The sequence below is a fragment of the Chiloscyllium punctatum genome, chromosome 27, assembly GCF_047496795.1.
Source record: "Chiloscyllium punctatum isolate Juve2018m chromosome 27, sChiPun1.3, whole genome shotgun sequence".
Lineage (NCBI taxonomy): Eukaryota > Metazoa > Chordata > Chondrichthyes > Orectolobiformes > Hemiscylliidae > Chiloscyllium > Chiloscyllium punctatum.
The window spans coordinates 49246032-49274016 of record NC_092765.1 but is presented as its reverse complement, the minus strand read 5'-3'; the positions used below and the strand labels follow the sequence as shown (position 1 = coordinate 49274016).

At 42.1% G+C, this 27985-nt stretch overlaps 1 protein-coding gene across 2 annotated transcripts in view; it reads right to left on the bottom strand.

Moving 5' to 3' along the window:
* The window catches only part of col16a1 (collagen, type XVI, alpha 1), a 367062-nt gene that overhangs the window by 209189 nt on the left and 129888 nt on the right, over positions 1–27985 (bottom strand). For both annotated transcript variants that reach the window (XM_072548617.1, XM_072548616.1), the window contains exons 10-11: positions 26036–26071; positions 72–98 (exon numbers count right to left, since the gene is read on the bottom strand). In XM_072548617.1, the coding sequence (XP_072404718.1) occupies positions 72–98; positions 26036–26071 (63 nt within the window). The remainder of the gene's footprint in view (positions 1–71; positions 99–26035; positions 26072–27985) is intronic.

Here is a 27985-nt window from a genome sequence, read left to right as displayed (position 1 = left end):
TTGAGTTCAGGCCTACCCAGAAACATTACAGAATGCTTGCTGCAAGAATTGCAGTGATGACTGCTCATTACCTTCTGCATGACAATTCCGCTGGCTTCCTGTAAGAGATTGATAGAAAAGTTCAGAATTAATTTCATTTTACCAACAATATTTGGCCAGTTTCCATTTCCTCTGCTGAAGGCAGCACCCCATTCTGAGTTTGAGAACCACCAGCACTCCCCCAGCTCTCCCTGATTCCGCTTATTTATTTGGAGGTTGTGTGTCTGTCAAAGCTTGAACTCTCCAAAGTCTTGCCCAACATGCCTCAGGGCTGGATTGTGATCAAGAATGAAACACTGGCTGTTTTCCTCTGCTGATCTCAATGCTTGGATCCTGGATTTCCCATTCACCAGTCAACCTACACATAGCCACCTACCTCCAGAGGAATCAGCAATCAAATCTGGAACTTCCAATGCACTAGGCCATTCAAAGAACTGAAATCCAAATGTAATATGGAGGTTCTCCACATTCCTGAGCATTCCCAACTTTTCCAAAGAATAGGGATCATGTTGATTTTTCTAATCACCTTTCTGAGGCAAACTGAAACCTCAATGGAACCTATCTGCAGGGTCTTAGGATCTAGGTAGGCAGTTAGCAACATCAGAACCAAGTGAGACAATGTGGGGCAACACAGTGGCTCAGTGGTTAGCACTGCTACCTCACACCGCCAAGGACCTGGGGTTGAGTCCCACCTCGGGCAACTGTATGTGTGGAGTTTGCACAATTTCCCCGTATCTGTGTGGGTTTCCTCTGGGTGCTCCGGTTTCCTCCCACAGTCCAAAGAGGTGCAGGTCAGATGAATTGGTCATGCTAAATAGCCCATTGTGATAGGTGTCAGGAGTAAATATAGAGTAGGGGAATGGGTCTGAATGGGTTAATCTTCGGAGGGTCAGTGTGTACCCATTGGGCCGAAGGGCCTGTTTCCATACTGTAGGGAATCTAACCTAATCGCAATGCAACAAAGACTAGGGGAAAAGTTCAAAAAAGACAAGAATCATAGCTAAAACAAACCAAGAAGCAACAGTACCCATGGAGTTTATTGTACGGTCAGCCTTTAAAAATTTATATTTTTAAATATAGTATCCTTGCTTATTTAGTGCTTTCAGGATCTGGCCAATTAGCTGAAGAATTGGAGAGTCTGGAGCCAAGAGATTGAGATTTTCAGGGAGAGAGGTAAACCCCAACAAATTGACAGCATCTTAAAGGAGCTGATTGGTGAGCGTAGATGATAGAATGGTTACAACATGGAATGAGACTCCTTGTCCCTCTGAAGAGCACTCTGTCCTATTCCTCCTCCAGTTCCTTGTAATTCTGCAAATATTTATTTCTCCATTTTCTTTGGAAAATCATGATTGAATCTGGCTCCGCTGCCTACTCAGACCACACACTCTGGATCCTCAGCAATCACTTTATAAAAGAGCTTTACCTTGTGCTGTCCCGGGTTTGTTTGTCAATTACCATAGAAATAAACATTCCTTGAGCTCTCAGTCTTTCTTCCAATGGGATATTAACCTGTCGAAATCTCTTCTGATTTTGACCAGTTTTGTCAAAATGACCTCTGAACCTGAATTTATTTCATAGAATCATAGAATCCCTAAAGTGTGGAAACAAGGAATTTGCCCAACAAGTCCACACCCACCCTCCAAAAAGTTACCCACCCAGACCCATTCCCCTGACTAATGCACCTCACCTACATATCCCTGAACACTATGGGTAATTTAGCTTGGCTAATTCACCTAAGCTGCATATCATTGGACTGCGGGAAGAAACCCAGAGGAAACCCACGCAGACAACTACCCGAGGCCGGAATCAAACCGAGGTCCCTGGCACTGTGAGGTAACGGTGCTAACCACCGAGCCACTGTGCCGGTCTTTAAATAAGGTAACTTCTGTTTTTCCAATTTAACCTCATGACTGAAGTTCTTCATTCCTGGGATCATCCTCATGAGTCTGTTCTGTGCTCACTTTAATGCCTTCACATCCTTCCTTAAGTTTAGAGACCAGGACTAGACACAATGTTTCAGTTGGTTTCATCACAGCTTGCTTGCATTTCTACTCCATGTATCTATTTATAATGCTCAGCTTCACATAACGCCTTTTTTCGGTACTTTCTGAACCTGTCCAGCTACCTTTCAACAACTTGTGCACATATATAAGACGTAGGAAGCTAAATCAGAGAAGGCCCATGGGGAATACAGTACAAAGAAAGGAGAAAAGAACTCAAGTAGGGAATTAGGAGAGCAAAAAGAGGCCATGAAACGACCGTGGCAAGTCGAGTCATAGAGTCCTACAACATGGAGACAGGCCCAACAGCCCAGACTGGTCCATGCCAATCAAAATGTCCATCCACACTAACCCCATTTCCCTGCATTTCTCACATATCCTTCTAAATCTTTCCTATCCATGTAATTTTCCAAATGCCTTTTAAATGTTGTTAATGTACCCACCTCAACCACTTCCTCTGGAGCTCATTCCATGCGTGTACCATCCTCTGTGTAAAAAGGTTCCCCTCAGGTTCCCTTTTATTCTTTCCTCTATAACCTTAAACTGATACCCTCTAGTTCTCAATTCCCCAACCTTGGGAAAAAAGATTGAATGCATTCACCCTACCCAGGCATCTCATGATCTTATACACTCCTATAAGATCCCCCCTCAATCTCCTGTGCTCTCAAGAAGAAGGTCCTAGTTTGTCTAGCTTCTCTATGTAACTCAGACCTTTGAGTCTTGGCAACATCCTTGTAAATCTCTTCTGCACTCTTCCCAGTTTGATAACATCTTCCCTACTGCAAGGCGACTAAAACAGAACACAATACTCCCAAGTATGGCCTTACCAACATCCTGTACAACATACAACAAAACTTCCCAACTTCTATATGCAGTGCCCAGTGTGCCAAAAGCCTTCTTCACTGCCCTGTCTACCTGGGACTCCACTTTCAGAGAACTGTGCACCTGAACCCCAAGGTCCCTCTGTTCCACTACACTCCTTAAGACCCTGCCATTCACCATGAAACGCCTACCTTGATTTGACTTTCCAAAATGCAACACCTCACACTTATCTATATTGAACTCCATTTGCCATTTCTCGGCCCACTTCCCCAGCTGATCAATCTGTCATCAGCAAACTTAATAACCATGTCTTGTACATTCTCATCCATATCATTGATATAGATAACAAACAGCACTGACCCATGAGGCACACCACTCGTCACAGACCTCTAGTCTGACAAGCTGTTCCCCAATATTACCCTCTGCTCCTTCTTATTGCCTATTCAATTTGCCAGCTCTCATTTGATTCCATACGATCTAACTTTCCAAAGCAGCCTACCGTGTGGAACCTTATCAAAGGCCTTACTGAAATCCAAATAAACAACATCTACCGCCCGACCTTCATCAAACCTTCTGGTCACTTTATCGAAGCACTCTAACAAATTTGTGGGGCTTGATCTCTCACGCACAAAGTCATGCTGACTACTCCTAATCAAATCAAATGCATGCATATCTTATCCCTCAGAATCTTCTCAAGTAATTTACCCACCACAGATATTAGGCTTACTGATCTATAGTTCCCAGGTTGTTCTCTGCAGCCCTTCTTGATTAAGGGCACAACATTCGCTACCAGTCTTTCGGGCCCTCATTCATGGCTCACGATGATGCAAAAGTATCAGCCAGGGCCATCACAATTTCTTCCCTAGCCTCTTGCAGTGTTCTTCGATATACTTGGTCAGGACCAGGAGATTTATCCACCTTCTTATATTCTAATATGTTCAACACCTCCTTTACTGTGATATAGACTGTCGCCTAGATATCGCCACGAACTTGCCCAAGTTCCCAAGCCTTCATGTCTTTTTCTACGGTAAACACACAGGAGAAAAAGTCACTGAAGACCTTGCTCATCTCCTGTGGTTACACACATACATGTCCTTTTTGGTCCTTCTCCTATTCTCTCTCTAGTTTTTGTTTTCCTTTAACATACATTAAGAATCTCTTTGGATTCACCCTAACTTTCTCACCCAAAGCTATCTCGTGTCCCCTCCTCACCTTCCTGATTTCCTTGTTCAGTGAACTCCTGTATCCCTTATATACCTTCAGGGATTTCCTTCATCACAGCTGCCTGCACCTGAGTCATGTCTCCTTCTTTTTTCTCATCAAAGCCTCAATATCTCTTGTCATCCAGGGTTCCCTATTCCTGCCAACTTTGCCTTTTACCCTCACAGGAACATACAGACCTTGAACTCTCGCTATCTCACTTTTAAAGGCCTCCCACTTGTCAGAGGTCCCTTTACCTGCAAACAAACTACTCCCATCAACCCCTGCAAACTCCTGTCTAATTCCATCAAAATTCACCTTGCTCTAGTTTAGAATGTGAATCTGTGGACCAGTTTTGCCACTTTCCATAGTTATTGTATAATCACTGGTCCCAAAGTGCTCCCCCACTGTCACCTCAATCATCTGTCCTACCCTATTTCCCAAATGTAGGTCAAGGTTTGCCCCGGACCCACTATACACTGCTTGAGGACACTTTTCTGAACACCCTTAACAAATTCCACCCCATTTAAGCTCTTAATGCTATTGGCAGTTCCAGTCTATGTTAGGAAAGTTAAAATCCCCTACCATGACAACTCTTCTGCTCCTTCAAGTCTCCCCACTCTCCCTGCATGTTCATCCCTCTAATTCTCATTGACTATTTGGGGGCCTATACTACAGGTCATTCTGCTGTAACACACATTTCGTCAGCGCTAATTGGTTATAATGCAAATGATGAATTGTAGACGTTGTTTGGATAATGCAAACTTTCTACTGAATGGGTATAGCTATTTTCTATAAGTGATCTTCTACAGCATAATTTTCTATAGCAGTTTTCCATCGTGTGGTTTTCTACAGCGTGAGGTTGCAGAAGAACACTACTGTCACATTATAGCAGAATGACCTGTATAACCCCAATAATGGCACCTTCCTGTCTCTTATTTCTTAGCTCCACCCATAAAGCCTCACTGGATGATCCTTCAGTTATTTCATCTGTGACCAATGCTGTGATACTCACTTTAATTTAAAATGCAATTGCCCCTCCCCTCTTTCCTCCACTTCTGTCCTGCCTAAAACACCTATAACCCTGGAACATCAAGCTGCCAGTTCTGTCTGTCCCTTAGCTATGTTTCTGCAATGGCAATATGATCCCAGTCCCACGGACCTATCCATGCCCGAAGTTCATTGGCCTTACCATGCAGTCCTCTTGCATTGAAATAGATACAATTTAGCCCATCAGGCATACCTCACTTACTGTCGTGTTCCAGCCTGACCTGTCTCTTTAACTTACTATTTCTGATCACTATAATCTCCTTCCAGCCTTACACTTACATCCATGCTGCTGAGTATCCCACCGCCCACCAATCTGGTTTAAACCTTGTAGCACTAGCAAATCTGGGTCACCAAGATATTGGTCCCCGTCCAGTTCAGATGCAACCCATCCCTTTGAACAGGTCACCCCTGCCCCAGAAAAGACCCCAACGATCTAAAAAATCTGAATCCCTGCCTCCTGCACCAATTTTTTAACTATGTATTCATCTGCCATATCCCATTCTTACCCTCACTAGCACATGGCTGCTCATTACCCCCCTTGAGTACGTTCTGCTGCTGCTCCAAGACATCCTAGACCCTGACACCCGGGAGGCAACACTCCATCCTGGATTCCTGTTTGCAGCCACAGTATCTCCTGTCTGTCCCTCTCACTATCGAGTCTCCTAGCAGTAAGGTCCTGTTTACCTGACCCTTTCCCACTGTGCCCCAGAGCGAGTTGTAGTGCCACTGACCTGTCTAATGGTCGTGCCCTGATGAAGAGCTTATGCCTGAGATGTCGATTCTCCTGCTCCTCAGATGCTGTCAGACTGGTTGTGCTTTTCCAGCACCATACTTTTCAACTCTGATCTCCAGCATCTGCAGTCCTCACTTTCTCCTGGTCACCCCCCTCCAAACGTATGCAAAATGGGATACTTGTTTTTGAAAGGAATGGCCAAAGGGGATTCTTGCACTCTCTTTGCTTTTCCTGCTGGCCACCTAGCTATTCTCTACCTGTACCATAGGTGTTACCACCTCACTAAAACTCTTATCAGTATCTCGGATGATCCTGAGTGCATCCAGCTCCAGCTCCCTAACACAGTCTCCCAGGAGCTGTAGCTGGGTACACCTCCTATAGGTGTAGTCATCAGGGACAATGGAAGTCTCCCTGAGATCCCACATTCTGCAGGAGGAACATGCGACTGCTCGAACTGCCATCTCAACTGCTCTAAGATGAAAGAGGAAAATTAAAAGGACTTTACCTGAGTTTACCTGTAGTTTTTGATGAGCTGCTGCTCACTGAAGCCTCTTGTGCCAAAGCCTTACTCCTCACTCTGCTCCCAACAAATTTTCCAATAACACATCTCTTTATATCTCTAGGGTCAAACAGAATCCTGATTCTATACATACATTAAAAACAAGAGAATAACTAGGGAGAAGGAAGGACCATTCAAGAATAAATGAGGAAAATTGTGCTTGGAGGCAGATGATGTGGGCAATATGCTAAATGAGTACTTTGCGTCTTTATTCCTCCAGGAGAAGAAGGATATGAAGGATAGTGAGATTTGTTGGGTGTCTTGAAAAGCATTAAAGGTGGGTAAGTGTCCAAGGCCCAACGGTATCCAGGAGAAAGTGAGGACTGCAGATGCTGGAAATCAGAGACAAAAGCTGTGGCACTGGAGAAGCACAGCAGGTCAGGCAGCAGTTAAGGAACAGGAGAGCCGACGTTTCAGGCATAAGCCCTTCATCAGCGATGCTGGGGAGGGGGGTGCTGCTGAGAGATATATAGGATGGGGTGGGGGCAGGTAGCTTGGAAAGCGATAGGTAGATGTGGGTGGGTGGGTGGGGGGGGGGGGGGGTGATAGTGATAGACCAGAGTGGAGGGAGGGTGGAACAGATAGGTGGGGAGGAAGATGGGCAGGTGGGACAGTTCAAGAGGCCAGTGCAGAGTTGGAGTGTCAAATCTGGAATGGGGTGGAGGGAAGGGAGACGAGGAAATTGGTGAAATCGACATTGATTCCATGGGGTTGGAAGATCCCAATGCATCTGGAGGAAGAATGCTTCACCTTGGTCCCACCTTGGGACCTCCCACCCACACTACAACAATGTCGATTTCACCAGTTTCCTCATCTCTCCTCCCTCCACTTCATCCCAGATCCAACCCTCCAACTCTCCCCACCCTCTTGAACTGTCCCACATGTCCATCTTCCTTCGCACCTACCCACTCCACCCTCCTCTCTGATCTATCACTATCAACCCCCCCCCCCCCCCCCCCCCACCTGCATCTACCTATCGTCTTCCAAGCTACCTTCTGCACAGCCCTGTCCCTCACCAATTTATCTCTCAGGCCCCTTCAACTCCCCCCACATTCCTGATGAAGGGCGTATGCCTGAAATATTGACTTTCCTGCTCCTCGGATGCTGCCTGACCTGCTGTGCTTTTCCAGCGCCACACTTTTCGACCCCAATGGTATCCACCTCAGGTTATTGAGAAAGGCAAGTCAGGAGATTGCTGGGGCCCTGACCAAGATCTTTGTACCCTCACTAGCCACTAGTGAGTAGCTAATCGTATTACTCTGTTCAAGAAGAGAAGTAGGGATAAGCAAGAAAATTATTGACCAATGAGTCTAACATTGGTAGTTGAGAAGCTAGTTGAGAGAATTCTTAGGAATAGGATTTACTGAATGTAGGTTTGCTCGCTGAGCTGGAAGGTTCATTTCCAGAGGTTTCATTACCCTACTAGGTAACATCTTCAGTGGGCCTCAGGCGAAGCAATGCTGAAAATTCCTGCTTTCTATTTATGCGTTTGGGTTTCTTTGGGTTGGTGATGTCATTTCCTGTGGTGGTTATTTCCCATGGTGAAGTCACTTCCTGTTCCTTTTCTCAGGGGGTGGTAAATGGGGTCTAACTCAATGTGTTTGTTGATAGAGTTCCATACTTCTAGGAATTCTCATGCGTGTCTTTGGCTTGTCCTAGGATGAATGTGTTATCCCAGTCGAAGTGGTGTCTTTTATCATTCATATGTGAGGATACTAGTGACAGAGGGCCATGTTGTTTTGTGGTTAGTTGGTGTTGATGTATCCTGGTGGCTAGTTTTCTACCTGTTTGTCCAATGTAGCATTTGTTACAGTCCTTGCACGGTATTTTTTAAATGATATTAGTTTTGCTCATTATCTGTATATACATAGAAGGCACAGGGTAGTGGTGGAAGGGTGTTTTTCCGACTGGAGGTCCATGACTAGTGGTGTTCCCCAGGGATCTATCCTGGGACCTCTGCAGTTTGTGATTATAGAAATGAATGGCTTGTATAAAAATGTACATGGGTGGGTTAGTAAGTTTGCAGATGATTTAAGACGAGTGGAGTTGTGAATATTGTAGAAGATTGTCAAGCAATACAGCTGGATATAGATCAGTTTCAGATATGGATAGAGAAATGGCGGAGAGAGTTTAATCCTGGGAAGTATGAGGTGCTGCACTTTGGGAGATCAAATTTTCCGGAAAAGTATACAATTAATCGCAGGACCTTGAACACATCGATGTACAGACGGATCATGGGATTCAAGTCCACAGCTCCCTGAAAGTAGCCACACAAGCTGATAGGGTGGTAAAACGGGCATATGCCATGCTTGCCTTTATTGGTCAGAGAATTGTCTACAAGAATCAGAATATCACACTCAGCTTTATAAGCCTTTAGTTAGACCATACTTAGAGTACTGCATTCAATTCTGGTCGCCACGTTACAGAAAAGATGTGGAGGCTTTGGAAAGGATACAGGTTTACTAAGATGTTGCCTGGGTTAGAGGGTATGAGCTACAAGGAGATGCTAAAAAACTCAGATCAATTTCTCTGGGGCAGCAGAGGCTGAGGGGAGACTTGATAGGAAATGCATAGATGGGGTTGACAGTGAAGAAGTTTGTCCCCCAGAGTTGAAATGTTTAAAATTAGGGAGCATGCAGTTGAGGTGAGAGAGGGCAAGTTCAAAGGAGAAGTGGGGGGCAAGAGTTTTACACAGAATAGTAGGAGTCTGGAATGTGTGACCAAAGGTGGTGGTGGAGGCAGATTTATTAGGGGCGTTTAAGGTACTTTTAGTTGAGCGCATGAATATGCAAGGAATGAAGAGATATGGACTAAGGGCAGGTAGAAGGGATTAGCTTAATTTGGCATCATGCTCGGCACACATTAAGGGCCTGGGCTGTGCTGTTCTATGTTCTATGACCCGAGATGTCTTTATTTCTGAATCCCTTTCAATGGCATCCTTGGGTTAATATTGCCTCTTTCTGAACTTTTTCGCAAAATGTATCCTATTTTTGAACAATGGTGTAAGATATGCAATTCTCCTGTTCTTTGGTTTCACTCCTACATCTGAGGAGAATTGGAAAGTATGGCCAGGAACTCCACTGTTTCTACTTTTTATTTTCTTTCATCATCCCTGGTTGTGTCCAATTCAGTCTTCATGGCTGGTGAACTCTTAAGTAGAGCCAGTCTTTTGAATCTTTTTAATCAATTTGTACCCCTGCTTTCATTATAATTTGGCAGCATCTTCTTCCCTGGCAATGACAGATATAAAGTCCATGTTTAACACCTCAGCTATGTCCCCTGCCTATGTGTTAATCTCCTTTTTGGCCCTTAATTAGACCTACTCTTTTTCTAACTGCATTTTTGCTGTGGAAAAGCCTAAGAAGGGACTCTTCGATTATTTTCCTCTTTAGCTGCCAATTTATTTTTATACTTTCATTGCTTATCTCAGTCTTTTTTTCCTATTTCACCTTTGGACTGTCCATATTCAGCCTAATTTTGACTTGTATCATCGACCTGATAACTGCCCAATGCCCTTGCTGAGTATTTTGCAGGGAAACACCAGCAATTTACAGAAATTGCAGACTGACCCCACTCCAAATACTTTCTATCTGTGAGGATAAAACCATAAGACAGGGATGAAGAATAATCTGATAATCCTCAACTCCACTTTCCTGCCTCTTCCCCATAACTCTTGATTCCCTTACTGATTAAAAAAAATTGCAACCTCAGACTTGAATATACTAATGATCTAGCCTCAACAGCCCTATGCAGTAAAGAAATCCACAAATTCAGTACCCTCTGAGAGAAGAAATTCCTCCTCATCTCTGTCTTTACTCTGAGATTATGCCCTCCGGTCCTAGACTCTCCCATAAATGGTAAATATTTTTTCACATCTGTCCTGTCAAGCACCATAAGAATTTTGGATATTTCAATGCGGCCACCTTTCATTCTTCTACAGTTCAATGAGTATAGGCCTAACCTACTCATATGACAGTCCCTCCATACCTGGTATCAACTTAATGAATCCTATTCTAGGATAATGCCTGTCAGAAAAACAGCTAGGATTGTGGATCGTGGGACCTTGGAGCTAGAGGGTGCCCAAAATAGGGGTTGAGTTGGATAAGGAGTAACATGGTAGTGGAGAGGATTCAATAGCTGATGGGAAAATACCAGTCCTTGTAAGCGAGGTTAAGAGTTTCGATTTGCTTACGCAATGAAGAGCAAGGCAAATTCTAAAAGGATATCGGAGAAGGAGGGGAATGAGTCAATGTGATCCATGCCGGGACCAGTAGACAAATAGTCCTGTCCAGGAATTGTCAGGAACTGGAAGCTATACTAAAGGGGTTGTAAATGCTAGAATATTACCTGAACCATGTACAAATTAGTCTAAGGCCAGGATGATCAGAGAAGTGAATGCATGGCTGAAGGGATGGCAAGGCAGAGAAGCATTCCTTGTCAGTTAACATGAGCACCAGTACAGGGGCAGGAGGGAGCAGAGTCAGTCAGATGGAATCCATTCAAACTGGGCTGGGAACAGAATCTCTAGAAAAGAATAAATAGAGTGATCACAAAGAAGCAAATCTTAGCAGGACTTATACACTTAATCGTAAGGTCCTCAGGAGTGTTGCTGAACAAAGAGATCTTGGAGTGCAGGTCCATAGCTCCTTGAAAGTGGAGTCACAGATAGGATAGTGAAGAAGGAGTTTGGTATCATTTCTTTTATCGGTCAGAGTACTGAGTACAGGAGTTGGGAGGTCGTGTTGCGGCTGTATAGGACATTGGTTAAGCTACTTTTGGAATATTGCGTACAATTCTGGTCTCCTTCCTATCGGAAAGATATTGTGAAACCTGAAAGGGTTCAGAAAAGATTTACAAGGATGTTGCCAGAGTTGGAGGATTTGAGCTATTGGGAGAGGTTGAATAGGCTGGGGCTGTTTTCCCTGGAGCATCGGAGGCTGAGGGGTGACCTTATAGAGGTTTATAAAATCATGAGGGACATGGTTTGGATAAATAGACAAAATCTTATCCCTGGGGTGGGGGAGTCCAGTACGAGAGGGCATAGGTTTAGGGTGGGAGGGGAAAGATATAAAAGAGACCTAAGGGGCAACTTTTTCATGTAGAGGGTGGTAATGTATGGAATGAGCTGCCAAAGGAAGTGGTGGATGCTGGTACAATGACAACATTTAAAAGCCATCTGGATGGGTATATGAATAGGAAGGGTTTCAATGGATATGAGCCAAGTGCTGGCAAGTGGGTTCTAGATTGGGTTCGGATATCTAGTCAGCATGGATGATTGGACTGAAGGGTCTGTTTCCGTGCTGTACATCTCTATGACTCTAATAGTATAAAATCAAAAGAAAGTGATGACAGCAGTATTTGAGTGAGTGTGCTTGAGGCATCACAGTAAAAGGAGGACTAAAGACTGTAAAGTAATTAAATCACGAGACAGAAAGAAGAAAATGACAACAAACATTCATACAGAAGCACAGATTCAGGTACTTGGCCCAAATTGGTGCTTTTTGAGACAAATACATGGAACAAATGGAAGGCACTACAGTCACAAATTCACACAATGGAGACTGGCCGTGATGCAGGCATGGTTAAAAGATGATCAGGAAAGATTGAACAAGTAGTAGACAGGGTAAACAACTTTAATAATTAAGGATGAAATCACTTAAAGGAAAAAGAGGACTTTACTCGAAGTAAGAAGGCAATGGATAGTTCATGGGAAGAATTGGGGAGTGGAAATAGTGGGAGTTGTGCACTGTTTCTCTGCTAGAACTTGTTAATGGTAGATTGTATAAATGCAGAGACTAGGTAAGTATGTACAGAAAGCAGAGTGGTATAAATGGGGGATTTTAATTTTTAAAATATTGGAATAGATCAATTAACAAATGTCAAAAGGATATTGAATTTTCAGAATGTATCCAGGGTAGTTCTCCGCAATAGTATGTCCTGGGAGCAGGAGAATTGACGTTTTGGGTATACTTATGCCCATAACGTTGATTCTCCTGCTCCTCGGATGCTGCCTGGCCTGCTGTGTTTTTGCAGCATCACACTTTTCAACTCTGGTCTCCAGCATTTGCAATCCTCACTTTCTCCTAATAGTATGTCCTGAGCCAACAAAGACAGGATTCTATATCTGAGTTAACATTAAGCCATAAGCCTTTAACAGCATAATACTATGGGAAGATTTAACTAATAGTGATCATAACATGATCAAGATCAAAACAGAATTTGAACTGGAGAAACACTAAACAGCCATCAGGTTTGGATAAAGAAGACTTCAATGTGAGAAGGCAGAAACTGTCCACATTAAACTGGGGAAATCTGTTCATGCGTCAGAAAAACACTGTTGAAACAAGAATGGCAAGCGATCCAGAGTATTAATATTCATAATGGGAAAGATTTCCAATTGCAAAAAAAAGCATCTGTTGATGACCAAAGAGGTAAGAGACAACTTAGTACAAAAAAAGGCAGAATTGCAAAAGAAATCTTGATAAATTCAGAAGTTCATGAGATATAGGAGCAGAATTAGGCCACTCAGCCCATCGAGTCCTCTCCACCATTCAATCATGGCTGATGAGCTCCTCACCCCCATTCTCCTGCCATCTCCCCTTCAACCCATTACTGATTAAAAATCTGTCTAACTCATCCTTAAATTTACTTACTGTCCCAGCATCCACTGCACTTTGGGTACTGAATTCCACACATTCCCAACACTTTGGGAGAAATAGTTTGTCCTCAACGCTGTTTTAAATTTGCTTCCCATTATTCTAAGACTATGACCCCTCATCCTAGAATGCCCTATAAGAGGATGCATCCACTCCACATCTATTTTATCCATACTTTTTATCATGTTGAATCCCAGAATTTGATTTCCCCTCATTCTTCTAAATTCCAGGTAGCATTGGCCTCAACTGTTCAATCTCTCTTCATATGACAAACCCCACATCTCTGGGATCAATATAGTGAACTACTTGATCTGCCCCCAGTGTCACTACATCTTTCCTCAAATAAAGGGAGCTGGGGTCCAAGGACCAAACCCTGTGACACTCCACTGGTTAAACCTTGCCATTCAGCATAAAAAACATTTATCCCGTCTCTCTATCTTCTGTCCATCAGCCAGTCCCCTATCCAAGCTAATACATTACCCCAAATCCCATATGATCCAACTTTGTGAATTAACCTTTTGTGTGACACCTTATCATGCTTTCACTGTTCGATATGTAGGTTGGCTCGCTGTGCTGGAAGGTTCATTTCTAGATGTTTCGTCACCATACTAGGTAACATCTTCAGTGCACCTCTGGGCACTGAAACCCAAACATATAAATAGAAAGCAGAAATCATCTGCAGTGCTTCGCCCGGAGGCCCACTGAAGATGTTACCTAGTAGGGTGACGAAACGTCTAGAAATGAACCTGCTAGCTCAGCGAGCAAACCTACATCCAGAACCTCAACCTGAGCTACAAACCTTCTCAAAACTCGCTAATGCCTTCACTGTCTATTATGCCACCAATTTTGGTGTCATCCGCAAACTTACTAACCATACTTTCTATATTCTCATCCAAATCAAGCAGGACCCATAACCGAACCCTGTGGAAGACCACCGGTAATAGGCCTCCAGTGTGAAAAACAACCTTCCACCACCACCACCACTTTCTGTCTCCTGCCATTAAGCCAATTGCCACAAATCTTCCAGTCTCTGACCCCTGCTCAGGTTTAGGAAGGAAAGATCATATCTGGAGTGAGACCCTGCCAGAATGAGGATAAATTGAAGCCCAAGAACTAAGTAAATAGAGATGCAAGGTCAGGTGGTGTGCTGTACCTGCACAATGTCAGAGCTGGTGGACCCCATTATGGTTCATTGTGACCGCATCTGAAGCAAGTGTTGGTTGCTTGTGGAACTCCAGCTCAGAGTTAATGAGCTAGAGTCTGGGTTTTGAACACTGCAACACGTCAGGAAGAGTTACCTGAATGCTCTGTTTCAGGAGACAGTCACACCTATTTACATTAACTACCTCAAACTTGGTCAGTGGTCAGGGACAGGAGGGTGTGACTACGAGAGAGACAGATAGAGAGATTCAGGAGCTAGTGCTGAAGGCTCCTCAGCCCTTGAGTTGTCTAACAGGTTTGAGATTCTTGCCCCTTGTGTGGATAAGCGTGGAGACTTAGGAAGGATAAACAAACTTACCATAGCACCATGGTACAGGGAGCCATTCAAGAGCAGGTGAAAAGAGAAATGTAGTTGTAATCGGGGATAATATAGTTAGGGGAATAGACACTGTTCTCTGTGGCCAGGATCGAGAATCCTGAAGGCTGTGTTGTCTGCCTACTACCCAGGTTCAGGATAACCCATCTGGGCTGCAGAGGAACTTGGAGTCGGAGGGGAAAGATTTAGTTGTCGTGAGCCACGTAGCTATCAATGAGATAGGTAGCAGGAGGAAAAGGATTCTTCTGAGGGAATTATGGAGCAGCTTGGGGCTAAATTAAAAAGTAGACCAAAGTGATAATAATCTCCAGATTACTATCTAAACCACGAGATAATTACTACAGGGTTAACAAGATTAAAAAGATAAACAAGTGGCAAAAAGATTAGTGTGGGAAAAACCAGTTTGAATTCATGGGATATTGACACCATTATTGGCGAAGAAGGAAGCTGTTTCGATGGGACGGACTCCACCTGAATCATACTGTGACCAGAATCCTGGTGAAACGCACAACTAGTGCTGTGGATAGGGCTTTAAATTAAATAATGGGACAAGGTTCAGTTGCATGGAAAGCTATGGAAAAAGATAAAGGACTGGATGGACTCAGCAGAGGTTATTAAAGTTTCCAGAACAAGTAATAATACATAGAATATGGAAAGGGTCAGGAATTTACGTTTATACACAGCAGGTAAGGGCACAACCCAGGAGAAACACGCAATCAGTGCAGGACTTGAGGATGCTGTACTTGCAATCATGCAGCGTACAGAACAAGATAAGTGAGTCTGTAGGGCAGATTGAAATTGGCAGGTACCATGTTGTGGGTATCACAGGTATAGCTGCAAGGGGTTCAGGGCTGGGAACTAAATATCCAAGGTTACATGTCATATCGAAAGAACAGGCAGAGGTCACCTGGTTATTACAAAATGAAATTAAATCCAAAGCATGAAGTGATATAGAGTTGGAAGACAAGTAGGTAGAGTTGAGGAACTGCACAAGAAAAAAGACCCTGATGCAAATTATGCACAGATCTTCCAGCAATAGTCCAGATAAGGGCAGAAGATAAATCAGGAGATGAAAAAAGATATGCAAAAAGGCATTATTATCATAAGCATGGGAGTCTTCAATGTGCAGGTGGACTGGAAAAGTCAGATTAATAGTGAATCCCAAGAAAATAAATTTGTGGAATAATTATGAGATAGGTATTTGAAGCAGTTTGTGGTGGAGCCCAGTCGGGAACAGGCCGTTCTGGATTTGGTGATGTGTAATGAGACTAACTTAATGAGAGCTTAAGGTGAAGGAACCTCTCGGTGCAGTGACCACAATATGATAGAATTCACTTTGCAGTTTGTGAGGAAAAAAACTGAAATCAGATATAATGGCATTACAATTGAATAAAGGTAACCACAAAGACAAGAGGGAGAAGCTGGCCAGAGTTGATTGAGAGAGAAGCCGAGAAGTTAAGGCAATGGAGCAGCAATGGCAGATGTTTCTGGGGGTAATTTGGGAGGCACAGCAGAAACTGATCCCAAGGAAGAATTAGAGGTTGGGGCGGGGGGGGGGTGCAGGTGAAAATGAATCAATCAAAGCTGACAAGGAAAGTCAGGGATAGCATCAACGCAAAAGAAAAAGCACACAATCGAGTAAAGATTAGTCGGAAGCCACAGAGGATTGGAAAATTTTTGAAAACCAGTAACGAAAAAGCAATAACGGAAGAGAAGATGAAATATGAGGATAACATAGCTAGTAATATAAAAGAAGATTTCAAGAGTTTTTTAAAATGTGTAAAATGTAAGAGAGAAGCAAGAGTGAAGACTGGACTGCTGAAGAGGCAGTAATGGTGAACAAAGAAGGGCAGAACTGAACACGGGCTTTGTATCAATTTTCACGGTGAAAAACATCAGTAACATAGCAGTCAGGACAGTCAGGGATACAGGTGAGTGTAGTGGCCATCACTAAGGAGTAGGTACTGCATAAGCTGAAAAGGTCTGAAGGTGGATAAATCATCTAGAGAAGATGGACTACACTTCAGAGTTCTGGAGGAGAGAGCTCAGGAGATTGTAGAGACATTGGTGGTGAACTTTCAGGAATCACTGGAGTCAGGGAAGGTCACAGAAGACTGCAGAGTAGCTAATTCTCTGTTTAAGAATGGAGGAAGGAAAAAGACAGGAAATTATAGATGTTAGAATTCATTATTGGGGATGAGATTGTGGAGTACTTGGAAATGCATGGTAAAGTAGGCCAGAGTCAGCACAGCTTCATCAAGAGGAGTTCATGTCTGACAAATCTGATAGAATTCTTTGAGGAGATAATGGGCAAGTTCGGTCAGGGAGAGCCGGTGGATGTGATCTATTTGGATTTCCAGAAGGCTTTTGACAAGGTGCCGCACAGAAGGCTGCAAAATAAGATAACAGCCTATGGTGCTTGGGCCAGATACTGGCATGGATAGAGGAATGGCTGACTGGTAGGGAGTGGATAAAAGGGTGGCAGCTGGTGACAAGTGAAGTTCCACAGGTGTCTGTGTTGGGACCACAATTGTTCATGTTAGACAAGGAACTGAGGGCATTATTGTTACATTTGTAGATTATGTGAAGATAGGTGGAGGGTTAGGTAGTATTGAGGAGGTGGGGAGGCTGCAGAAAGGTTTAGACAGGTTAGGAGAGTGGGCAAAGAAGTGGCAGATGAAATACAATGTGACAAAGTGTGAGGTTATGCACTTTGGTCGGAAGAATAGAGGCATGGACTGTTTTTTAAACGGGAAAATCTGATGCACGAATGGACTTGGGAGTCTGAGTTCAGGATTCTCTTAAGGTTAGCATGCCGATTCAGTTGGCAGTTAGGAAGGCAAATGCAATATTAGCATTCATTTCAAAAGGGCTAGAAAAGAAGAGCAGGAATGTACTGCTGAGGCTGTATGAGATTCCAGTCAGACCACACTTGGAGCAGTGGGAGCAGTTATGGGTCCCACATCTAAGAAGAATGTGATGGCATTAAGGGTGTCCACAGGAGCTTTAGAGGAATAATCCCAGGAACGAAGGGCTTGTCGTAGAAGATGCAGCTGAGGACTTGTGGTCTGTACTCAATAGTTAGAAGGATGAGGGAGGATTTGATTGAAACTTACAGAATACTAAGAGTGGACACAGAAAAAATGTTTCCACTATTAGGAGATGAGGGCACAGCCTCTGAGTGAAGGGACAACCCTTATGAGTTAAAATGGGAAATTTCTTCAGCTAGAGAGTGGTGAATCTGTCAAACTCATTGTTGCAGAGGGTTGTGGAGGCCAAGGCATTGAGTGTATCTAAGATAGAGACAGATAGGTTCTTGATTAGTAAGGGGATCAAGAATTACAAGGAGAAGGTAGAAGAATGGAGATGAGAAACATTTGATGAATGGCAGACATGTTGGGCCAAATGGCATATTTCTGCTCTTATATCTTATGATCTTTTGTGGCCACTGATTCATAAGGCTAGTCTAGTTCAGCTTCTGGTCAATGAGAACACCAGGAAGTTAATAACAATGTTTTGGAATGATCCAAATTATTATTTCAATTATGCACCAAGTTTTCTATATTTTCTACAAAAAAGGGGAGACCATGGTGCAATATGGCAGGGAGATCCACTTATGATAGATCATTGAAATATCAAGAACAGATACAGAAAATATCCAAAAATGCTAATGGAACACTGGTGAAGAGGACGAGAATATAAAGGATAGAATTCATGCCTTGATTAAACTACAAGAAAAGTCGACGAGCTGCAGGAGAATGCACAGGCTAGGCAGGAGCTGGGTATTGAGTTAGTTCCCGATCCCTAGAATGACTTCACCTCTGTGGGTAAAGTTTACTAAGGAAGAACAGGGGGAGAAGGGAAAGAAGTTATAATTTTGAGAGATATGGAAGCTAATCAGTCTCCAATAGAAAGAGATGAATGTACTTGCACTCTTTCTGACAAGTTACCTGAGAGAGTGGTAATTTGTGGAATAGATGGACAGAAATTTAGCGGTCCCCTGTGTAAGATCAGGTTGGACAGCCAAATCAAGACTGGGGAAGTAACAGTGATTGACAGAGTGTCAGTTCCAGGAATCCAGTTTGTTCTTGGGAATGATTCAGCAGGATCCAAGGTGGGAGTGACACCTCCTGTTGTGGAGAAGCTAAAGGAAGACCAGGGAACTGAGGAATTAAAGGAAAAGTATACTGCAATGTAGTAACAAGATCCCAGTATCAAAAATCACAGCAAGAAGCAAAAGCTAAAGGGAGCAACTGTCATCAAGACAATTAGGAAACACTCTCTATCAAAGGTACCTTTGCATATGAAACATACTCGTGGTAAAAAGAAAGAAGACAACCCCAGGAATTCAGCAGCTGGAAGAGTGAAGTCACAGAGTACAACAGCTGCAGTGTGGTTTTGAAATTAACTTGATGTAATTTTAATAAGCATCTTATTGGAACAGCATATTGTTATAGAGTTGGAGGCAGATAATAAGCAGTTAAGAGAATGGGAAGCGTAGAATTGTGAGTTGTTGTTTAATGTTCACTTGTGGAGTTAAAAATATAAACTGATTATTTTCTTTAAATAGTGGAATTTGGGAGTGCTCTGTCACTCATATTTTAACAGATCACGAGGCGAGATGAGCTTTTCTGGGTGTTGGGTTTAACTAACAGAGGGGCTGTGTCGTAACAGTTTTTAATTTTTAATTAAAACTTAACCAATTTGGGGTACAATAGGTCCCAACAGATGTAAACACTTGTCAATTAGTGTCCTTTAAATAAAACATAGGTGTGAAAATTTGTTTAATTTTGGTTACTTGTAGTTGGTTAAATTAGAAATGAGAGAAATGGCTCTTAAGATTGGTAAATAAGTTCTCGGGGTTGAAGATGCTTCCCAAAAATGCCAAGAAAGTTTAGAACGAAAGAGGAAGAACATACTTTTCGAATTAGCAAATAGGTTAGAATTGGGTTTAACCAGGGACAAAAGGAAAACTGAAATTGCAATGGAATTGGTCTAGCATTTAGCTGTATCAGAGAAACAGACAAGTGCAATAGAGCTAGAAAAACCTATATTGTAATTGAGGCAAATGGAGTTAGAAAACAAGGAAAGGGAAAGAAGCAAGAGAAAGTGAGAAAAAAAGAGAAAGGAAAAAGAAAGGGAAAGGGAAAGAAGGTTCTCAGCTGACCAAAAGGAGAGAGAGAATTTGAACTTCAGAACTTGCAAATTAGTCAGGAAAGTCAAGTTAACAGGATGGAGATGAAGAGAGAAGGTACTGATGTATACAAATATGTTAAACATTGCCACATTTTTAGATTACTTAGAGTGGAAACAGGCCCTTCGGCGCAACAAGTCCACACCGACTGACCGAAGCTCAACCCACCCATACCCCTACATTTACCCCTTCACCTAACACTACGGGCAATTTAGCATGGCCAATTCACCTGACCTGCACATCTTTGGATTGTGGGAGGAAAGATGAGAAAGATGTTGAAGCCTTCTTTATTCCATTTGAAAACTTGGGTAGACAGATGGAGTGGCCAGAGGACTTGTGGGTAATGCTATTTCAGACTAAGCTGGTGTCAGAGCGAGTGAGGTATTTGCAGTGCTGGCAGATGAGGGGTTAAGAGATGGTACAGATGTCAAAAAGACTATTTTGAGTGCTTATGAATTGGTACCTGAAGCATATAGACAGCAGTTCAGAAGCATAAAGAAGGTACCAGGTCAGACTGGTTGAGTTTGAAAGAATTAAATATATTAATTTTGGTGGATGGGAGCAGGCCTTAAAAATAGATAAGACCTATGAGGCGCGAAGAGCGAATACTCTGCTGGATAAATTAAAAACTCAATTCCAAAGATGATAAGAATTAATGTGGATGAAGAGGAAGTTCAAGAAGTGAGAAGAGCAGCAGAGATGGCAGGTGAATACGCATTGGTGCAAAAGGTGAAACTTAGCTTCCGGCAAGAATTTCATCTCGTGAGGGATAGAAACTGGGAGAAAGGAAGATTCTTCACCACAAAACAAAGAGTAGATCACATTGGGAATAGTTTATCACAGGTGAAAAAGCCCTAGAGGGTGGAAAGGAGCTGAAAGATCTCAGGTGTTTCCACTGTAATGGAGTGAGACACATAAAATGACGGTACTGATTGGTTTAAGAAGGACACTTGAAACAGGTGTATTCACTGCCAGAAGGTGGGACACATAAAATTGCAAGGCTGGTTGTTGAAGAAAGGCACTGTGGGTAAAGATGTGGTAAAAGAGGCTAAGCCAATAGGATTAGTGAAATTAGTAAAGAAAGGTCAAGGAGCTACAGTAGAGTGCACAGGCTAGGCAGGGGCTGGATACTGAGTTAGTGCCCAATTTCTATAAAGACTTCACCTCTGTGAATAAAGTTTACTTAGGAAGTACAGGAGAGAAGTTACAATTTTGAGAGATATGGGAGCTAATCAGTCTCTAATAGAAAGAGATGAATGTATTTGCACTCTTTCTGACAAGATACCTGAGAGAGTGGTAATTTGTGGAATAGATGGACAGAAATTTAGTGGTCCCCTGTGTAAGATCAGGTTGGACAGCCAAATCAAGACTGGGGAAGTGACAGTGGGAGTGATTGACAGAGTGTCATTTCCAGGAATACGGTTTGTTCTTGGGAATGATTTAGCAGGATCCAAGGTGGGAGTGACATCCTTGTTGTGGAGAAGTCAAAGGAAGACCAGGGAACTGAGGAGTTAAAAGAAAAATACCCTGGGATTTTTCTAGACTGTGTAGTAACAAGATCGCACTATCATTAGTCACAGCATGAAGCAAAAACTAAAGAGAAAGATGAAGGAATTGAGGCTCAGCTAGAGGACACCCTTTTTGATGTAATGGTGCAGGAAAACCCTGAACAGGAAGAGGATCAAGCAGAAGTGTTTAGTTCTGAAAGGCTAATGGGCTTACAACAGAAAGACAAGACAATAAAAGATATATAAATTGATACATACTCAGGGAAGGAATCCAAATGTATTCCTGAGGGTTATTATCTTAAAGAAAGAATCCTAAGATGAAAATAGAGACCACAGCAGGTTAGTGCAGAGGAGAAATGGGACGAAGTGCACCAGATTGTGTTGCTGGTGGCAAACAGACAGGAAATGTTACGGGTAGCACATGAATTACTGGGAAGAGGTCATTGAGGGGTGAGGAAGACTCACAAAAACATTTCTATTGGCTTGGAATGCACAAGGAGATGGTTAAATTTTGCCGTACATGTCATACGTGCCAAATGGTAGGTAAGCCATGGATGGTAATAAAACCAACATGTTTGTTGCCAATTTCTGCATTCGAAGAACCTTTCACATGGGTTATAATTGATTGTCCAGGTCCCCTCCCAAAAACTAAAAGTGGGAACGAATACTTGCTAACCATAATGGATGTGTCTACCAGACTTCTGGAGGCAATTCCATTATAGGGTATTAAGGCAAAAAGGGTGGTTGGGGAGTTAGTAACTTTCTTCACGCATATGGGTTCCCCAGAGAGAGTTAGTCAGACCAAGGGTCAAATTTTACTGCTAGGCTGTCTAAGGAAGTCATGGAAAGCTTAGGCATACAGTACTTTAACTCAAGTGCATATCATCCTGAATCCCAGGGAGCTTTGGAAAGGTGGCATCAGATTCTAAAGACTAGGTTAAGAATGTACTGTCAGGATTATCTGAATGATTGGGATAAAGGTATTCCATTCATATTGTTTGCCAATAGGGATGCCACAAACAAATATACTCAGTTTACTGCCTTCGAGTTAATATTCGGGCATGAAGTGACAGGGCCTTTGAAATTAACTAAAGAAAAATTGATAGGACTGACGTCAGAGGTCTCACACTTGCACTATGTATCTGAGGTGAGTGAGAGATTAAGTCAGGTAGATGAGTTAGCTAAAAGCACCTGAAGAGGGCACAGCAAAGAATGTAGCAGGTGGCAGATAAAAACTCTCAAATTCGGACATTTTCCTGTATTCGTACTATTACCAGGAAATCCCTTCAAAGCCAGGTTTAGTGGTCCCTATCAAATTGAGAAAACTTTGTCAGGTAAACTATCTGGTAAAGATGCTGAATAGAACAAAACTATCGGTTATGTCATGTGAATATGTTGATACCTAACTATAATAGAGACAAGGAACTGAAGAAACAGGTGTTATTTACTGCCCCGCAGAGTGAGGAATCAAATCCAGATGTCATGGAGTTTGATATATCTCAAAATACGTTAAATAATGAGGAAGTCTTTGAGGGCTGGGATCGGTTAGTGAAGTATCTGTCTCGGGGCAAAGAACCCAGTTGTAAGGTTTGTTGCAGCAGTCTGAGGACATATGCAGCAACAAGATGGGGAGGACTAATGCTATTGTGCATGAGGTGCAAGTAGGGATAAAACAATACCCTTACAGACTTAATCCTCTCAAAAGGTACAAGATCCAGAAGGAAGTGGATGCGATGGTCAATGAAGATATCATCGAACAGAGTCAGAGTGAATGGAGCTCGCCGCTAATGTTAGTTCCCAAACCTGACGGGCCTCATCGATTTTGTTTTGACTATTGGAAGGTCAATGCTGTAACAAAATCAGACTCCTATCCAATTCCAAGACTGGAGGACTATATAGAGAAACTTGAACAAGCCACTTACATCACAAAGTTAAACTTAATGCATGGTTATTGGCAGATACCTTTATCAGAGAAAGCAAAAGAAGTTTCTGCACTTGTAACCCCAAATGGGCTACACCAATTCAAAATGATGCATTTTGGAATGAAGAACACATGAGCCACATTCCAAAGACTCATGAACAACATTGCGGCTGGATTAACAAACTGTGCAGTTTATCTGGATGATGTAGTGATCTTTAGCCATTCATGGAATGATCACATGATACAGTTGGCAGAGCTCTTTGAATGATTACGAGAATCAAAACTGGTAATAAACTTAAAGAAAACAGAATTCGCGAAGGCAGAGGTGACGTTCTTGGGACATAACATCGGCCATGGAAGGTTGACCCTAAGGAAAGCCAAGATGAAGACCATCGAGGAATTTGTGCAACCACCCTCAAAGGAAGAGGTGCTTCAATTTTTGGGACTAAGCAGATTCCAAACTTCAGCAACGTGGTGACACAAACAGATTTCCGAAAGAAGAACACAAATTTTCGGTGGACAGAACAATGGCAGGAGGCATTTCAGAATTTAAAAGTAATGTTAACCAACCACCAGACTAGCTTTAGCTCCACCAAATTTTCTGAAACCCTTCAAAGTTGCAATTGATGCTCGTGATATAGGAGTTGGACCTGTACTGCTACAGGAAGTTGATGATGGAATTGAACGGCCAGTTGGCTACTTTTCAAAGAAACTCAACAACCACTAGAGAAAATACTCTACCATCGAAAATAAATTATTAAGTTTGATACTGTCTTATGACATTTTAATGTTTATGTAATAAACAATGAGTCGGAGACAGTTGTGTACACGGACCTCAATCCACTTATATTCTTGGAAAGATTTAAAGACAAAATATGAGACAATCTTATGTTACAGACTTTTAATTTACAAATTGTTCATGTTGTGGGTCGCAAAGATGTGACAGCAGAAGCGTTATTGCGGATTGAAAGATAGTGGAGACAAGATTGCACAGGCTTCAATGTTATATAGATGTGTGCAGAAATTAATATGAAAAGTATAACTTAATGACTTATATATTTCGTTGCAATGGGATTAAGAATTGAAAAAAAAGAAGCCATCTTTTCATTATGATAGCTCATTTTTTTCTTAAGATGTGAGGTGTTATAATTTGAAGGTGTGTACTGTACCTTTAAGAGTGAATGCTGTTCTGAACTGAGAACTTACAAGCACCTGTGTATATGACTAGAAGGCAGTCTCAGAATGTATTGTAAAATTGAAAACATGTAACATTTGGCTGTGAAATAGATACCGGAGTTTCGGTTGCTGTTTTGACAACAATCCAAATTTAACCAATCATTTTAAATGATGCCCCAGAATTCGAAAACCCAATCGGATTTGAATTTATTGTCTTGCCAACATCGAACCAATGAGACAGTCCAATGTTGGGTGTATAAAAATGTGGGCATTTTGAAAATTGGAGAGAGCAACTACCACTGAGACAGATCCAAGAAATTTGGAAACACTCTCTATCAAAGGTACCTTTTCACATGAAACATATTCACAGTAAAAAGGAAGAAGACAAACCCAGGAATTGAGCAGCTGGAAGAGTGTGGTGTTGAGAGTAACTTGATGTAATTTTAATAGGTGTCTTATTGAAACAAGTTGGAGGCAGATAATAAGCACTGAAGAGAATGGGGGGCTTAGAATTGTGAATAGTTGTTTAATGTTCATTTTTAGAGTTAAAAAAATAAATTGATATTATTTTCTGTAAATAATGAAATTTTGAAGTTCTCTGTCACTTATATTCTAACAGATTATGAGGTGAGGTGAGCTTCTCCAGGGGTTTGGATTAATTAACAGAGGGGTTCACCTCCGTGTCATAACAAAGATAAAGGATAGAATTCATGTCTTGATTAAACTACATTTGGAGTACAGTAAACAGTTCTCTGCACTACACCTTGGCTATAAGGATATATTGTGAAAGCGGGATTGGGGGTGAATTTAGCAGAATTATTCTTTTGCATCAATGGCTCAACTATCAAGAGGGACGACACAAACTTGGGTTACATCCCCTGGAATTTTGATGCTTAAGGGCTTAATATTCCAAACATCATTGGGAACAGATAGATAGGAACTACTCCCTCTGGTTGGTTAGTCCATATCTATGGAGCACAGTCTAAAAATTAGACAATGACTACCTTAGGGTGACTGAAATTAGAAAGACTCTTCTAGAGACTGAGCCTAGATCAATGGTAACATTCAATTCTGAGAATGATTATTTTTTGTTATCCAAATATGTTCAAGACAATGGGGCAAAGATATCGAGTTAGGTAAAGGTCATCTATCATCTCTCCAAATAGTATGATAGTCTTCTGGGACCTCTGGTTGTTTTCTACACTCCTGTAGTGATCTACAGGCAGGGAGACAGAGCAAGTCATAGACCACAGGACAGGTTTCCTATGGGTCTTTAAACAGATGTGGTGACATTCTCATGTTAATCAACAGGGATGATTAAAAACAATGATGGCCACTATAGTGATGACTATGCTACAGTGTAGATTAGCAGCAGAATCTCACCTCTGGAAATTGGTTAACACTGAATACATTTTGTGTCTACACAAGTGAAATGCTGTGTGCCAAAATAACATCTGGTGAATGTACTCCATGATCAAATGTTCCCAGCTTGTTCTCCGAGTAATTCAATCTCACTGCTCTTGTGACAGTGAATCCAAAACCAGATACCTTAGGATTCAAGAAAATCTAAAAGAAAGTAAAGATATAGTAAAGGAATTATTCTCAGCAATCAAGGAAATCTCCCATGTAATACTCACATTCTGGCCAGGTTCCCTTTGGATGCAGGACTTACACTGTGAGAGAAATACAACAAGTCAGTGATATTAACAGATTAATTGCTCAGGCCATTGATAAACTAAATCTTAGCTTCACATACCAGCTCTCCCCTCTTTGAAAGTGACGGGGAGGTGATAACCTAGTGATACTATCGTTACACTATTAATCCAGAGATCCGGGTAATGTTCCGGGGACACGTCCATATCCTGCCACAGTGGAAATTGAATTCAATAAAAAATCCAGAATTAAGATGATCATGAAATATTATTGACTGTTGGGGAAATAGCCGTCTGGTTCACCGATGTTGTTTAGGAAGGGAACTGCTGTCCTTATCTTGTCTTGTCAACATGTGACTCCAGACCCATGGCAATGAGGTTGACTTTTAATATCCCTCTGGACAATTAGGGATGGGCAATACATACTGGCCGGGCTAGCGATGAAGGAATTTTTTAAAAAGGCACAATATCAATTCCAGGTGTACTTCCAAGGAAACCTGAGCTGGAGGCTATTCCTCATGTTCCAGATTCTAAAATCAGCATCAGTCTCCAGTGACCAGTAACTTTTATCTTTATAGTGGACATTGTATGGGATGCAGGGAACTTATGATGAGAATAAAGTTACGTGATGCCACTGTTTTGAACAAACTAATAAAAACTCTACATGCTGTCAGAACAATAATAAAATCCACATTATGATTTATATTCTAACTCATAAATTAGCACCTCGTTCATACCAGTGATTGACTGTGACTGAACACACAGCACACACCAAATAGAAAATCTATTCAAGACAAAAGCATGAGAATTTGATGAGTAAGGGAATGAATCTTAAGGGCTAATCTCTTATAAAAATTAGTATTGCTTGCTTGCATTGAACTTAAATTTACTTTATTAAGTTTTAAAATTTTTCTCAGCTGGTACATGACTAAATAAGATCTGATGGACAGGAGATGAGATTAGTTAATTAAATAGCTGGTCTCATCCAGTTCTGCCAGAAAGCTCACTCATCCAAATCTCAGTGGTAGAAATAAAGCGGCACTAGAGTGCAATGGGTATGGAGTGCAGCTGCAACAGCATGAAAACCTCAGTGTTTGGTGAGTAAGGGAGGGAGGTTCTCCTTTTTCCAACTTTGTTAGCTTCCAAGGGAGCAGGAGTTGAAAAACTACACAAAAGGGGACAGACAGCTAGCAGTAAGTCAGGTCTGTGCACTAAGAGCTGAGCAAGAGTCTGATTGGTAAGTAACTGGTAAACTATTACACTTGTTCTAATGTAATAAATACTTTTTAAGGTCACAGTATGGCAGGCCAGCTCGGCCAAATGGAATGCCCATTCTGCGGTATGTTGGAAATGTCATTTGTTTCAGAAGTTTGAGCTCCAGGTTTCTGAACTTGGAGCATTTGGAGTCACTGCTGTACATCTATGCAATTGACAACTATGTGGGTAGCTCATCTAGGAAGTGGTCATACCATAGGTTAGAAGCAGAGAAGCACTGCTAGCTGCATAAGAGAACCTGACAGTCTATATTAGAGTCCTCTGAGTCTATCTTACTTCTGATTTGGAGATGCCGGTGTTAGACTGGGGTGTACAAAGTTAAAAATCACACAATACCAGGTTATAGTCCAACAGGTTTAATTGGAAGCACTAGCTTTCGGAGCGACGCTCCTTCATCAGGTGGTTCATCAGACAACCACCTGATGAAGGAGCAGTGCTCCAAAAGCTAGTGCTTCCAATTAAACCTGTTGGACTATAACCTGGTGTTGTGTGATTTTTAACTATCTTACTTCCAAATCATATTTCTATTTTGGATGCTACTGAAGGTAGGAATGCAGTTATATTCAGAGCCAAATCTGTGGTATTACTGGTGTCTCTATGCTGTGGACAGGGAACAAGTTAGGAAGCAGAGTGAAAGCAATAGTGATAGGGGATTCCTTG